The sequence below is a fragment of the Monodelphis domestica genome, chromosome 6, assembly GCF_027887165.1.
Source record: "Monodelphis domestica isolate mMonDom1 chromosome 6, mMonDom1.pri, whole genome shotgun sequence".
NCBI classification, from domain to species: domain Eukaryota; kingdom Metazoa; phylum Chordata; class Mammalia; order Didelphimorphia; family Didelphidae; genus Monodelphis; species Monodelphis domestica.
In genome coordinates this window covers 108,621,836-108,637,358 of record NC_077232.1, presented here as the reverse complement: position 1 = coordinate 108,637,358, position 15,523 = coordinate 108,621,836, and the positions used below count along the sequence as shown (strand labels likewise).

Genomic DNA, 15,523 nt, shown 5'->3' with positions numbered 1-15,523 from the left:
CTTCCTGACTAATTGGTTTTGAAGAGAAGAACAAGATTGCTGGATCTGGAGCAGCTGAAAAAAAAAGTGGGAGTAGTCTTGTTGTTTGAAAGCTATGGCTGATTCTGCAATGACTGGGTCTCTTGGATTTCCTTCTCTCGCCATTTTGCTAATGCCAGTTGGCCAGAGTGTCTTCACTTTTCTCTTCCTGGCCTGGCTGCCTCTCCTGTCTTGGTGGTAACAAGACAAGCATGGAACATTAGGTCTGTGCTGGTCTAAGCCCTTGTTCCCTTCAGGCCTGTGGACCTTAGGGTTTCATTACACAGTTCCTGAATTCCCTAAATGCCAGGCATCCCAGAGAACTGTTGTATTGGTGGCAAGAAAGTCATTCTGAGAAGGGCCTTCCATGTCAGGTTGCTTTTATTTTCAGATTGAATCCCTGGAACATGACTTACAAGCCTCTGTGGATGAGTTACAGGACATTAAAGAGGAACGCTCTTCCTACCAGGATAAAGTGGACAGGCTGAACCAAGAGCTCAATCATATCCTGGGTGGTCATGAGAACCGCATCATTGATGTGGACGCCCTCTGCATGGAGAACAGGCAAGTACCCAGGGACCCCTGGATGCGTTGACTAGCAGATAAAAATACCTAATAATAGTAGCTAATGTTTACATAGTGCTTACTATGTGCCAGGCACTGTACTAAGCGCTTTACAATTATGATCTCATTTGACCTTCACAGTAACCCCAGGGCATAGGTGCTAGTATGATCCCTATTTTGCAAAAGAGGAAACTGAGGCAGATAGCGCTTAAGCCACTTGTCCAGGGTCACCCAATGTAGTATATAAAGCTGTATTTGAACTCAGATCTTGCCAAACCCCGCACTCCATCCATTGTACCCTAGCCTGATGGCCACATGTCTGAAAAGTGTTTGCAGTCCTAATGATGTTGTCATTAGAGTCTGGGGGTGAGGGCCAGATGGTAGGGGGAGGTAGAGAAAATAGAAAGGAAAGTGAAAAGTAAAAACCCACAAGCATCTGTGTGGGAAGGTTGAAAGTGAAAGCTGCTTGTTATTACAACCAGGAAGGAATAAGGAAAGTAAATTGGGAAATTCCCTGAGCCATTTACTTTCCCTGAGGCAAATCTCAGTGTGGGTATGTGGATGCCTGAGTGCTCAGATTGGTGGCTTTTCTTCCTTCTTTTACTCCCCAGTGGAATCATCTTAATGAGAACTATGAAAAAAAGGTGTTGATCTCCCTTAGGTGAGCTCCAGGTAAGGCCTGTTTGAAAGTGCTCTGTGCATTTGGGGCATACTTGACCTCAATGACAAGCACTTTCAGAAAGGTCGCTAGCATGAATCCTTCTCCCTTCATTTTTGTGTTAGTGAGAAGGAACCTGACAGGGTATCAGTAAGAGAGAGAAGAGCATAGAATATTACAAAGAACACTTGTCTTTGGAGTGGGAGGACCTGGGGTCAATCCCCACTTCTGATACTTTACTCCTTGTTTGATCTTGAACAAGGAACTTAACTTCTTGATTCTACCTTTATGGCATCTCTCCTATACATCCCCTTCTCTCCCTTGACACGACCGCCATCTTTAGGACCTAGACTATTGCAATGGCCTTCTGGTTGGGCTTTCTCCATCAAGCCCCTTCCTATTCTACTCAACTCTCTTAAGTTATCTTCCTAAAGTGTGGGTCTGACCCTCATTTTAACCTCTCCTCCCAATAAACTCTCCTGGCTCCCTATTACCTCTGGGATCAAATATAAATCTTCCCATTGGCTTTTGAAAGCCTTCATAACCTTAGCCCTTCCTACCTTTCCAGTCTTCTTATACCTTACTCTGTTCCATATACTCTGTGATCCAGTGACACTGGCTCCCTTGCTGTTCCCTACACAAGACATTCTATCTCCTGACTTGGTGAGTTTTCACTGACTGTCCCCCATGCTTGGAATTCTCTCCCTCCTCATCTGTACCTCCTGCCTTCCCTGGTTTCCTTCCAGTCTCAGCCAGAATCCCTGCAAGAAGCCTTTCCTTAATCAATCTCCCTTAATGCTAGTGCCTTCCCTTAATGTGGAGATCTCTCCACTTTATCTTGTTTTTTGCATGTTGTCTCCCCAATTAGGCTACAAACTCCTTGAAAGCAGGGGCTAGTTTTACCATTCTTTGTAACCCTAGCACTCAGTATAGTGCTTGGTACATAGTAGATGCCTAATAAATGCTTGTTGACTTGAGTCAATTTCCCTGGCTTTCATTTTCTCCATTGGTAAAATGAAAGGGTTGGACTAATTGGTTTCTGAAGTTCCTTCCAGATCTCAGTCTATGATCCTATGTTCTTTTGTTTTTAATCCTCATTATTCTCATTTACTCACCCATTCATGCATTCATTCTTTCATTCCTTCCTTCCTTTCTTCCTTCCTTCCTTCATTCCACATGTATTAAGTCCCTATCCTATGTAAAGTGTTATTCTGGGTGCTGGTTCAATAAGCCACAGTCCCTACCACCAAGGAATTTACAATCTAGTTGAGAGATGCTATATTTACATAGGTGACTCTATAAATTAGAATCTGGTAAGTATGTGGACCATTGGATACTGTGAGATCAGATAGACAAATAACAAAGAATTCAGCCTTACACTTCACAAATACCTATAATTTTATTCTATGTGTGTTTTTTTCCCTCTTAGATACCTCCAAGAGAGATTAAAGCAGCTTCATGAAGAGGTCAGCCTACTTAAATCTAATATTGCCAAATATAAGGTAAAGGAAATAGTAATGATGAATTACTATGCCACTCAATTCATTTCAGTTTGAACTCATCCTGTATGCAAGATAAGTGTTCCCTTATTATTCCTATGCATAAATTCCAGTAAGAGCCTTAATTGTAATAACTGGTTTCTTAAAAATCTCATCTTTTGGACCTGTGACTTCATGGGCATCGAAACTTCATCTCCCTTGGAAATGCCTTTTTCTACTAAAGATCTTACTTGTTTAGAACTTAGACCTACTGCTCAGGATCCTCTGTGATCTCTGTAAGATATGAAGCATGCTTTCATCTCATCCGGAAAGTAGGGATAGCAATCAGTGTTAGCCTTTACTAACTGCTGCCCCAATTTTCCACATATGTAAATGAGTTTAAGCCCCATTTCCCCACTTCATTTCCTTTAGCAGTAGAAGTTTGCTTTCCCATGCTCTGCTGCAGAATCAAGATAATAACGACAGTGACAGTAACACCAGCATTCAGAGAGCATTATAAGATTTGCAAAATGCTTTATAAAAATGATCTCATTTAAACCTCATACTCAGTGAAGTGGGTGCTATTATAATCCACATTTTATAGATGAGGCAGAAACTGAGGCAGACAGGTTAAGCGACTTGTCTAGGATCACAAAGTTATTAAATATCTGAAGTTTGTATTGACCTCAGCCTCAGATAAAAGACTTTCTTTAAATATAAGTCAAAATAACTGTGTATTTGGGGTGGGGTAGGGATGATCCTAGATCTGTGATTTCTTCAGAAATAAGGAACCCTCCATGTGGAAACTCTCACTATGATAAAGGTCAACTACTTCTCTCTATGTTATTGTCTCTAAGTCCAAGTCTTAGAATTTCCTGGGAACCAGGAGGTTGTTACTTGCCCGGAATCACCAATAGGACCTGAAAACCCAGGTCTTATTGACTGTCCAACTGGCCCTTCTAGTCAATATGCCATTATTCTACTTAAAAAAAATTAACATCTCATATGAAACAAATTCCAAATATCTTTTCTTCTGTGGGTCTTTGTGTAGCTCCTCATTAGGGATAACATTCTTGGAGACAGCTAGAAAATGACGGTGTCCCATTAGCACTCAAGGAGCCCAAAGGCTCCCCGGGGTGTTGAATCCTCGGCTGTTATTTGTCCTGAAAATTCCCATGAGACACCAGGTCCCCCCGTGGTGGAAAAAGCTGAGCCGTGAACGCTGTGACCTGAAGCCAGAGTGTTCACCGCCCACTAATAGAGCAGAATGTCAGGATTCTCCTTGCTTTCATACCTCCTAATTCCAGCACCATCTAGTTTGATAATATCTTATTCTGCAGATGTGAGTTGTACGTTTTATAATTAGAAAGCCCTCCTGGGTTTCTCCACATTGAAAATGGATTGATTTTTGTCCCTGAGGGACATCCTCTGCGACAATGCTGTACGCGTGAGAGAGCCGCCCCATTTTCCCAGCACTTGACATTAACTTTCTCTCAGACATCTCCTCCAACCCCTGCCATGGCTTCAGGCTTTGTCAGGGCAGAGTTTCTATAGACACCGAGCCGGTACCTCGTGTATCCAGGTGGAGATGTGGATTTCTTTTAAACATGTATAATTTATACTTAATGAACTACATATACATCTGTGTAGTATATACCCAGTTCTGTTCTGAAAGATGTCTTGTTCTTAGTCACCTGAAATATTGAATTTCACCTCCCTTTCTTTCCATGATTTGGCTCGCTCTCTGTTTCCCACCTCCCTGCCGCTTCCTTTTCTCTCTTTCTCCTGCTTAATTTCTTGCTCCCCTCAGAATGTGCCCTTTTTTCTGTCTTCTCTTTTTTCTTTCTCTGAAAGATCTCTTCTATTCCTTCTGATTAAACTCCTTGAGTGCAGGAACTGGTTTTTTGTTTGTTTGTTTTGTCTTAGATCTTTGTATCTATTCCCAGAACCCAATTATTAGTGCTTAATGCATGCCTATGGATTGATAGATTGCTTACTCGATTGGTTCAACTGGTTTTCCTGGATCTGGTTCCTTTTTGCTTGTTGAACTATTTGTTTTGAACTTGAATTGTGCTTAATTTGGAGACTCTAGCTTTGGAATAGAATACTATTGACTGTAATTTACACAAAAGTCTTACTGCAACTTCTAACCTCAATAGTTATGCTTTAACAATAAGATTTATTATATGATAAAATAACTAAGCTTTTAAATTTTAAATATTTTAGTATATTATAGTATATACTATAATATATATAATATAGTAATACATGATATAATATAATAATATGGCATTACATAATAAAAATAGTGCATATAAAATTTCAAAAAATAAAAAACTTTACAGGCTTCATCCCAACAACCCTGTGAAGTAGGTACTATAGGTATTATTATCCTTGTTTTACAGGATTAAAAAATTGAGAAGTGAAGTGGGTGAGTGGCTGATGGTCATACAGAGGCAGTATTCTTATCCAGCTCTTCCTTTTACTGAATCTAACCCATTTTTTCTCTTGCCATGCTGCCTCATTGTACTCAGACCATGGGGACCTTACATCCTGTGAATTAGATTTCACCCAAAATACATCTCTATTAATCTGCTAATCTCTGGCCCTTACCCACACCCTGACACCCCTCACCCTCCACATCTTCTCATTTCCTTTGGAAGCTAATGGGACATGACAGATGGAAAAAACGAAGTATTGTCATTTTATGGTGTGTGACATCTGGGCCAATCCCCCTCCTCTCCAGTTGCTCCCCTACCCCCTTCAGCTGAAGGCTACATGGCTGTGGGCTCAGATAATTTGGGAGCTGCTTTCAGACTTGTTGAGACCATGAAGTCAATAATGTAGTTCTGGGGCCAGCCCATGGAACAAGTCCTCTGTCAGCTTAGATGACATGGTGCTTCCATTGTAGCCCATGCTTAGTCCAGAACTGACTTTTCTGATGAATGAATGTTCATTTTCAATGTTTCCCTAGAATGCCCTGGAGAGACGGAAAAACTCCAAAAGCCAGGGCAGATCCAGCAACAGCAGCAGCAGTGCCTTAACTGGAGTCCTGTCTGCAAAACAAGGTATGGATCCAAGAGCCTGGAAGTTACCTGCTGGGGCTATTGATGCCATTTCCCATCAGTGGCCTTCAGCATCACAATAGTAATAATGCTAATGCTAATGCTAATGCTAATGACAGGCTGAGCAGCAAAGTGTCTGGGGAAGACCTGAATTCAGGACTAGCCTCAGATTCATTCTAGCTCTGTGACCCCAGTGGTCTGGACCACTGCTGCCAAATTCACATAGATGTAGATCCATATAGGTGGCATATTTTTCATGTTGTATTGATTGTTTTTATTTTGTTATATATTTCCCAACTACATTATTTTGATTTGGGACAGCTCAGATGTTTTGCCTTCAGTGAACCTAGTGCACACTCTAAGTTCTTAACTTGGAATTCATGAGTTTTTTAAATAGATAATTAAATAGAGATAGAGATGATAATTATTTCAACATAATTGTTTCCCTTTCTACTCCTATGTATTTTATTTTATGCATTTTAAAATGTTATTCTGAGAAGGGGTCATACATAGTCTTCTCTAGACTTCTAAAGGGCTCCGTGATATCAAAAAGTTTGAAACTATGTATTGCACAGAAAGTGCTAATTTCTCAACGCTGAACACTTTCTCTGACTGTCCTACAGCCTAGAACACTTCCCTTCTCATCTTGGTCTATGGATCTTCCTTTAAGGGCCAACTAAAATCCCATCTTCTGCAGGAAGCCTTCCCTAACTCCTCCTAATTCCAGTGCCTTCCATTTGTTAATTATTTCCTATTTATCCTCTATATAGCTTGCTTTTTTTATATTGGTTTACAAGTTATCTCCTCCATTAGATCATAAGCTCCTTTAGAGTAGGAACTGTCTTTTGTCTCTTTTTGTATCCTAGTTCTTAGTATAGCACCTGGCACATAGTAGGCACTTAATAAATGCTGGTTGATTGATTGATTGATTGATTGATTGATTTGAAATGACAGAGCATGTTACCTCAGGTGGGAGTTCTTTTTATCAATGAAAACACAGATCTTATCTCTACCCTATCCTGATAACTGATGATGATGATTTTTCTTGTTTCAAGGGATCTGCAATCTTGTTAGTGTGGGTACTGTTTCCTGGGTACAGATTACAACCCTATCTATACCATTTCATCCTGTACAATTAATTATTGACTGTCTCTTTTTTTATACCTTCCACAAAGGACCCATCCAATAAATCAAAGGCTTTCCTTTGGATATTTCAATATTTCCTAGATACCAATGCAAAATTTCTGACTTGCTGCCCTGTAGTACTGCCTACTTCCCTTTATACTTGTATTTGTTTTATGCCTGATTAGCTCTTTTATGTTTTTAAAATCTAATGGTTACAGCTTACAAAGCTATTAAAAATTACATCATCCTTTCTATCCATTATCTTATTTGATATAATCTTGTGAATTAGTCAGTGGAGGTATTATCCTCATGTTATAGACCTTAAGAAGTAAAAGATTTCCCCAAAGTCACTGGTTATTAACAACAAAGTTACTAGCTCCTTACATAGCTAGTAAAGGGCAGAATCAGGACTAGAACCTAAGACTTATGTCATTAATTCCACCATGAAAAGAAGGAGTTTCACTCTCATCCCATCTCTCAAGATCATAAGGAAAGAAGCAAACTATAAAAGCCCCCAGCCTCATTCCTGCTGGACCCAATTTACCATGGAGGATTAGCTGTCTTAAAGAGCAGCATTTATTGACTACAAGTTTGTTTCTTTTCATGGTTTATTCATTTTAAAAATAATGACCTTCCTGTAGCAGGAGAATGGAATAGATAGTAGATAGCTTATCTGAGATAGTATAGTATATTCAAGAGCTGAGTTCCTTAACCTGGCTCCCAAGGTGAGTATAATCAGATGGCTACCTTTCAGGATATTAACTTTGAAAACTACTCATTGAAAAGGAAGTCTTACGTAGGATTTTCACAACTAAAAGGATAAAGTTCCTAGGTCTTTTTTCTTGCTACCCCCAAACCAGAGCACATTTTCAAATCTCTGCTCTTACTCATCTTGAAGAAGGCATGCCATTTCTTTTTGTTCTTTAAGAAAAGGAGCACATTATAAAATGTGACCTCTAAGCTCTAAGGGGTTGAACTCAGTAAAAGGACAGATAATTGACTCTTCAAGTAGCAAAGTGGGTGGAAGGAGATCGGTAGATGTTCTAGAGTATGTCAAGTTTAGCTGGGGCCAGTGCCAAGAAGAGAGGGAGGAATGAAGCCAGTAGCTTCTGAGATCTTTCCAATAACAGTGTCCTAACTAAACATAGAGTATATTTATAGTGTCTACATTGGACAAAGCCAGTGAGGTTTAGAGAGAATCCAAAGCAAGGGGGAAATTACTTTGTTGTTCCCACATGCCCAATATCCCCATGTTTTTATTTCCCAATATATTGCTGGCTTTCTGTCACATTTTGTCTTACCAGAATTCTCATTACCTCCATCCCTTTGTTGGTGTAGGTAGATACTTTGCGAAATGGCATACTCTTCAGGGGTAGATATCAATACAGACATGGAGGGAAAGGAGAATGTGGTAGATAGCAGAGGAGATGGAGATATATGGGACCCAAGAGGCAAAATTTAATCTTACTTAGATCAGTCAGACTAGGATCCCATGGGTGTTTCCAGAGCTACTGGGAATCCCTTGAATTTCATATCCATAGTATCTTCGCTACCTGGCTAGATCTGTCCATCATGAAAAAGCCTCTCTAGTTCCTACCCTGTTTGTACCCACCCCCATCAGAAGCACAGAGATGGAAGGAATCTCAGATATCCCATAATCCAGTCTCTTCTTTTTATAGATGATGTGGGCAGCATCAAAGAACTGCTGAGGTTAGGTGAAATGTGAGTTTAAATCTCAGTAAGTCACTTAGCCCTTTGGAACCTGTCCCTTCACCAGTAAAATGAGGGTGTACTGCCTACCTACTAGGACTGTTGTGAAGAAAGTACTTTCAATGCTCTAGACATTTGAACTACTCCTATGAGATCAAGAGGTTGTAACTTGTCCAAAGCCACATAGCTGTGTAAGAGCATTGCTAGCATTTCTGTGTCTTCCCACCCTTAGTCCAATGTTGTTGCTACTACATTGTGCTGTTCTTTGTCAATCTTTTAAAAAACACTCATAAGACTCCTTATAATTTAGAGAATAAAGTTCAATTCCTCAGCCTCCTACTTCAGATCTTCTCTGACTTCATTTAGCCTCTTCAGACGTACCTCCTACCATATCCCTCTGATTCACTTAGACCTATCTCCTCATTACCCTCAAATACCCCATCTTCATTCCAAACTTCATAAACATAGGTATTAGTCATACGACTACTCATGGCTAGATGACTGTTCTTCATAGTCCCTGGCTGGGATTTCTCTATTCACTCAAAAATCCATTGCCCAATGATGTTTTCTTTTCTAAGTTGTGTGGTATAATGGGTAGAAGTGGCAAGAAGATTCCATCTAAATGAAAGGAGAAATGTCCTAACACTTAGAGCTCTCTAAAAGTGGGATGGGCACCTGTAGGAAGTAGTGGCTTCCTTTTGCTTTCCTATCACTCTGCTAAGTAAAGGCTGTATTATCACCTCATTTCAAGTAGAAAGGATTCAGTTTTCTCTTCAAGTATGAGTTGGCCCAAGAGTTCAGAGATCCGCTTTAATTTTGAATCAGAGAAACAGAATTTTTTGCTTTTGATTTTTCTCTTAAGCCTCAGGTTTTTGTTTTCATCTAGAAAATGGGGATAGTAATTGCATTACCCAATTAATGGGGTTATTATGAGAATCAATAATTCAAGAAAAATGATTTATGAACCTTAAGACACTGTATAAATGTGTTATTATTATTTGGTAGCCAGTTGACCACTAACTCTTCAAAAACAGTATGTAGAAAGTTCAGCACTGAACTAGAATTAGGAAACCTGCTTCCTAGTCCTAAGGTTTACCTTAGTTGTGGTGAGACCTTCAGCAAAGGTCTCCTAGTTCTAGCCAATCTTTGTCTCAATTTCCTTGTCTTTGAATTAGGGATAATGCTCTCTCTACCTTCCTCATGAGGTTATTGTTTTTGGTTGGAGGGCAGGGGCAAGATGGGTTTGGATCTGGATTTTTTATTTCCTTGATATATAGGAGTTGTGTTTGTCAAAGAAACTGAGTAACTTGCTGGTGATCACAAGACTAGTATGTGTTAGAGGCAGGATTTAAGAACCCAAGTCTTCCTGGCTTCAAGGCCAGCCCTCTCTCCATGTTGCCTATTAGAAGATCAATGGGGATTGCAGAAATTAACAGAAAAGTGCTTTAGAAAATAAAAGCCACTATCCAAATGCAATGTGTTATGTTATATTGTTATTATCACTATTGTTAATAGTATCATCATCATCATCATCATTAAAGCTCATTAAGCCATTCTTTGTGTCTGACCCTTTAGTCATCACTTTGGCTTTTCCATTTTTTATTATTTGTATAGTATGAAAGTGGACTGTCATACCACAAAAAAGCCTTTTCCATTCTATAATTGGGGAAGGGAGAGGACACCAAAATAGAGGGAACATCCCTCATGGTCCATAAAAAGTAAAAAACTGAATTTTGATTTTTTGTCTCCCTTAGTTCAAGATTTATTATCTGAAGATCATGGATGTAGTCTTCCAGCAACACCACAGTCCATTTCAGATCTGAAATCTCTAGCTACTGCCCTGTTAGAGACAATCCATGAGAAAAACATGGTTATTCAACACCAAAGGCAGACCAACAAGTAAGTACTTGAACTGGAGGATCCAAAATTCAGGGCAACCATGAAACCAACAAATATTTAAGTGTCTAATATGTATTGAGTGCAAGCTCTGTAGTAATAATAATAGCATACATTTATATAGCATATTAAGACCACAGAGCACTTTATGTTAGCCTGTGTCAAGAGTTTCTAACCTGGAGTCCATGGACATGTTTCAGGGGGTCTATTATTGGAATGGGAAAAAGTTTTATCTTTATTTCAATAGAATTGATTTCCTTTTAAATCCTATATTTTTTTATATTTAACAATATTTCTTATTTCTTATCTTTCCCACTTGTTCCTCCCTAATTAAATAAGAAATAGAAAAAGAAAACCTTCCTAACAAATATGCATAGTCAACCCAAAAAACAAACTCCCACATTGGCGATGCCCCAAAATGTAAGTCTTATTTGGCCTTTTAATTCCTTCACCTCTTTGGCAAAGAGGTGAGTAACATGTTTTATCTTTAGTCCACTCTAATCCTGCTTTATCATTACTTTGATGAGATCTCTAAAGTCTTTTCAAGTTATTTTACTTGATAACATTGTTTTTGTTGTCCTCTAAATTGTTCTTCCAGTTCTGTCCATTTCACTGTTATCAATTCATAGACAACTTCCCAATGGCTTGTGAAACTACTCCTTTTGTCATTTCTTGTGACAATTCATATTCCATTATTATCATAACCATAATTACTTCAGCCATTCCCCATTAGGTAGGTACCCCCTTAGTTTCTAGTTGGGGGCTAGTACGAAAAGGAGCTACTGTATATATTTTTGTACATTCTGCTCCTTTCTTTGATCTCTTTATTAGGCAAAAGCCCAATATTGCTAGGTCAAAGGGTAGGGATAGTTTAGTGACAGCCTCTCCAGTATGTGTCACTTTCCTTCTTTGGCATCTTTGCAATCCAATGGGTGAGAGAAAGAAACCCAGAATAATTTCAATTTTCATTTTTCTAATTATTAGTGATTTGGAGCATTTTTACATGGTTTTTGATAGCTGAATTTCTTCTTTTAAAACTATTTGTATCCTTTAACCATTCATATAACCATTCATATATGGCTATTGGCCATATAAATTTGAATCTATCCCTTTGCATTTTCTTTTATACATTTAAAAATTTTATTCTGAAACAGGATTCATAGACAGACCCTACCAGATTGCTAACGAGGTATCTATGGCACAAAAAGAAAAAAAGTTAAGAAGCCTTAATCTGCATGAAATGATCTTCCTGTCTCTCAGACAGTGTTGTGGGCTGAGTTCCTCATAAGAAGAATCTTGTTGCAAAGGGATGGTTTTTTGATGGTGTTTTTAGTAACAAGCTTTGACTTTGGGTAACTGAATCATTGGGACATAAAAGCCTGGCCTTGAATGTGGAGGAGTGTTAGGGAGGGGGTAGCTGGAGTGATTCCTCCAGCTTCCCCTCCAAAGTATGGAAAACAAAGACAATTACAACTGGATGAATTTTTCTTTGAAAGAGTGTAGAACACTTTGTGGGAAATCAAATAAGTTAGATCAGTGAGTGGAAAGGACAGAGGGGAAATTGAAAGTGTTCAGAGATCGATGAATAAGCTATAACTCAAAGGCATGCAAACCTTACAAAATATGTGCCACAAACCAAAATGAAAGCAAATGCCTATGGTCAGGAGGTTCCAGAAAGGCTGAGTTTAAGGAGAGAGATGGGGATTTGGCCCTGGGGGGGGTGGGGAGAGGGAAGGAGGGGGTTACAACTGGAAAATGATTGAAGGTATTGTAAAAACAAAATAGAAAAAAGAAAAGATGGAGAATGAAAGGAAGATTGCACAAGAGATTAAGATATATAAAAGAAACCAGAGATCAGTGAAGGGAGACCGGGCAATCTCAAAAGGATGACAAGGGTAATTTATTGACAGAAGAAGTTTTAAAATTCCTTAAAAATGAAATCTTAACCAAGGAATGAAACAGCCAGATGCTGAAAATGCCTGTATTTCTCAGGGGAGGAAGAAGAAATCAGGATCTCACCAGAATAGGTAATGGTTTTGAAAACCCCCTTCATTGTTCTATTTAGGCAAGAGTCCCTGTACTAGGAACAATTGCTATATAGCCTTAAAGGAATACAGTGACATGTGTTGTTGCTTTTTTTTTTTTTAACTAGTGCAGTAGAATAACAGATAACCCCATATATTTTATCAGAAAAAGCACAGGAAAGTGGCATTTTTTGGGAGGTTTCAAGGCTAAGCTAGATGATGATAATAAGAATTTATTAAACTCTTAGGAGTACATGCAACGTATTCTCTCACCCTGTCTCCTCCCAGAGAACCAAGGTAAATAAGACATCAACAGACTGAAACCAGGGGAGATACTTTGACTTAGAGTAGTGGGTGGTCATTTTCTCTCTCATTTATGTTTCATTTTGCTTTGTCTCTTTTTGATTATTTTAACCTTTATGGGAGGGGGGTGCATAAAGGAAGAAAAACACTCTGGAAACAGCAAATGAGAGAAGTTCAATGAATTGTATTAGTAAGAAAGCACAAAGGGTAGAAGGGAGTAAAAAGACTTTAGGAAAAAGGAAGGAATTCTGAGACTGCAGTCCAAGCTGCTTTAAGAAATATAAGCCTAATCTCTTCAAAAAGAGCTCATTTTCAGGGTGAGAGGATAAAGAATTGAGTAATTACTCCTTGAAGAGGAAGGGAGGGAGGGAGGGAGGGATGAGAGAGGAAAGGAAGGAAGGAAAGAAGGAGGGAGGGACAGAAGGAAAAAGGGAGAAAGGAAGGAAAAGAAAGATGGAGTGGGAGGGAGGAAGAAAGAAAGGAGGGGAGGAAGGGAAAGGAGAGGAATGAGAGAAAAGAAGGAAAGAATCTTCATCTAAAGAACTCAACTATGTTTGTATGTTTTAAAAGATGACTATTATATAAATAAGGACCAAAGAATTATTTGTTGTAGAGAATTCGTTATAATCAAATCAAGAAAGGACTGTTTTCATAGGGCAGCCAGTGAAATACCAAAAATATTTTTCATTATGTAGTGACTTTTTTTTGTACCGGAATTTGTTATAATGGGATTTTTGCTAAAAGAAAGTTCATAAACTCATAAGAAATAAAAGAAACTAAAATAAAATGGAGAATTTACCTATAAAGGCCCAGGGGCAAAATTTCTGTATGTGTTATTACTGAAGGTGCTGATGAGAAGTGGGGGGATATGGGGGGGACAAGAAATCTCCCCACTATTTCAGAGTGCTCCTTGGTTCCTATACCTTGGCACCTGTTTAGAAAGTAAGGTCCTTATGGGAATAGGTATTGCTTCATTCATTATATTTGTATTCATGCCACATGTATATCCATGTTATATCCATGCCAGGTAAGTGTAAAATGGAGACTGCTTTCTTTATAAAAAGCTTTCTGGCCTTGCCTTTGTATGCTGCAGGACTGAGAAAGACAGGAATCTTCTACACTTGTGCATGGAAAGAAATGAGTTGATTCCCCAATAATTGTGTCTACTGAATTCAATAAACATTTATTAACCACTTCTTATATGCTAAATATGGTGCACAGTGACAAGAGAGGGAAATGGAGAGGAAATTCTGTCATCTCTATAGCTCTTTGAGATTTAAAAAGGTCGTCACAATATCTCTATTAGATAAATGACTCAATTACTATTATCTCCATTTTACAGATTAAAAAACAAACAAACCCTGAGACTCAGTGAGGTTAGGTGATTGGGTCAAAATCATACAACTGGTAAAAACTGCTATTTGAACCCAGGTATCTTGTTATAAAACATAGCTTGTACTCTCAAGGAGCTTCTAATCTAGCAATAATTTGTCCTTTTATCTTGTTTCCTTCTCTTTGGCAAAGATATACTTTATTTCAGTTATTTTTGGACTAGAGGGGATTTTTCTTATCTCTTTTCTTCTCTTTTGGTATCATTTCTTGCTTTTTAAAAATTTGAATCCACCAAAGTGATTTAAAAGAAATAAAAATTTCAATAAATTTTCATTTGCTGAATGCTATCATTTGTTATTACTTTTGTTCTGAAATGAGAAGAGGCAGTTTTGATATCCAGAAGCCAAGAGAATAAACCCTGATATGGTTCTGATGCTCTGGGAAGGTCTTGTGAAGCAAGAGAAGGGACAATACATTTGGAGGCAACAGGACATAGATTGCAATCCCAGCTTTGCTTCTTTCTATCTGTGTGACCTTGAATAAGTCACTTAATTTCTCTGAACCCATTTCTTCACCTCTAAAGTGAAAATTCTAGACTAGATGACTTCTAAAGTCTCTTCCAACTGTAAATCTATAATCTTTTGTTTTAATGTTCCCACTCTAAATATTTAGAATTTCCAAACCTTCACACTTTCCACAAACTTTTAATTTGGGGGCACCAAGGAGGTATTGTTCAATTAAAAAGTTTTTTAGTGACAATTTGTGCCAGGTACCAGGGACACAAAAACAAAAGTGAAAGAGTCCCTGCCTTCAAGGGTCTTATATTCTACTGCAGCAGGCAACAGCAAGATGTATATATATATATATATATATATATATGTATATATGTGTGTGTGTGTGTGTGTGTGTGTGTGTATATATATATATATGTATATATATATATATATATAAAAGTATATGCCATGTCAACCTAAGGTAATATAGAAGGATATAAGGAGGATAAAGGAAGGCTTCCTGTTGAAGAAGATGGTAAGCTTTGAAGAACATAAGGGATTCTAAAAGGAAGATGAGAAAGAAGTGCATTCCAGGCATTGAATACGGCCAGTACAAAGCCATGGAGATAGGACCTGGTTTGTGGTGGGGGTAAAACAGCAAGAAGGTCAATTCTTAGTGGAATGAAGAGAGTGGGAGAGATTGTAGTATAATGTGAGTCTGGGAAGGCAAGTTGGAACCTGTGACAGAGGCTGGCACATAAGAAAATGCTAGGCTGAAGAGTGTGTGGAACTGATCACCTCGATGGGGGAGGAACCCCAGGAGTTTGGAATCTGGAGGAGGAGAAGACTCTGGCTG

At 38.6% G+C, this 15,523-nt stretch overlaps 1 protein-coding gene across 4 annotated transcripts in view; it reads left to right on the top strand.

The window, feature by feature from the left end:
* The window catches only part of CCDC149 (coiled-coil domain containing 149), a 145,154-nt gene that overhangs the window by 97,524 nt on the left and 32,107 nt on the right, over positions 1–15,523 (top strand). For 2 of the 4 annotated variants that reach the window (XM_056802474.1, XM_056802475.1), the window contains exons 6-9: positions 410–582; positions 2,670–2,742; positions 5,693–5,786; positions 10,373–10,517. In XM_056802474.1, coding sequence (XP_056658452.1) covers positions 410–582; positions 2,670–2,742; positions 5,693–5,786; positions 10,373–10,517 — 485 coding nt within the window. The remainder of the gene's footprint in view (positions 1–409; positions 583–2,669; positions 2,743–5,692; positions 5,787–10,372; positions 10,518–15,523) is intronic. The other 2 variants (XM_056802476.1, XM_056802477.1) reach the window with 1 other exon arrangement.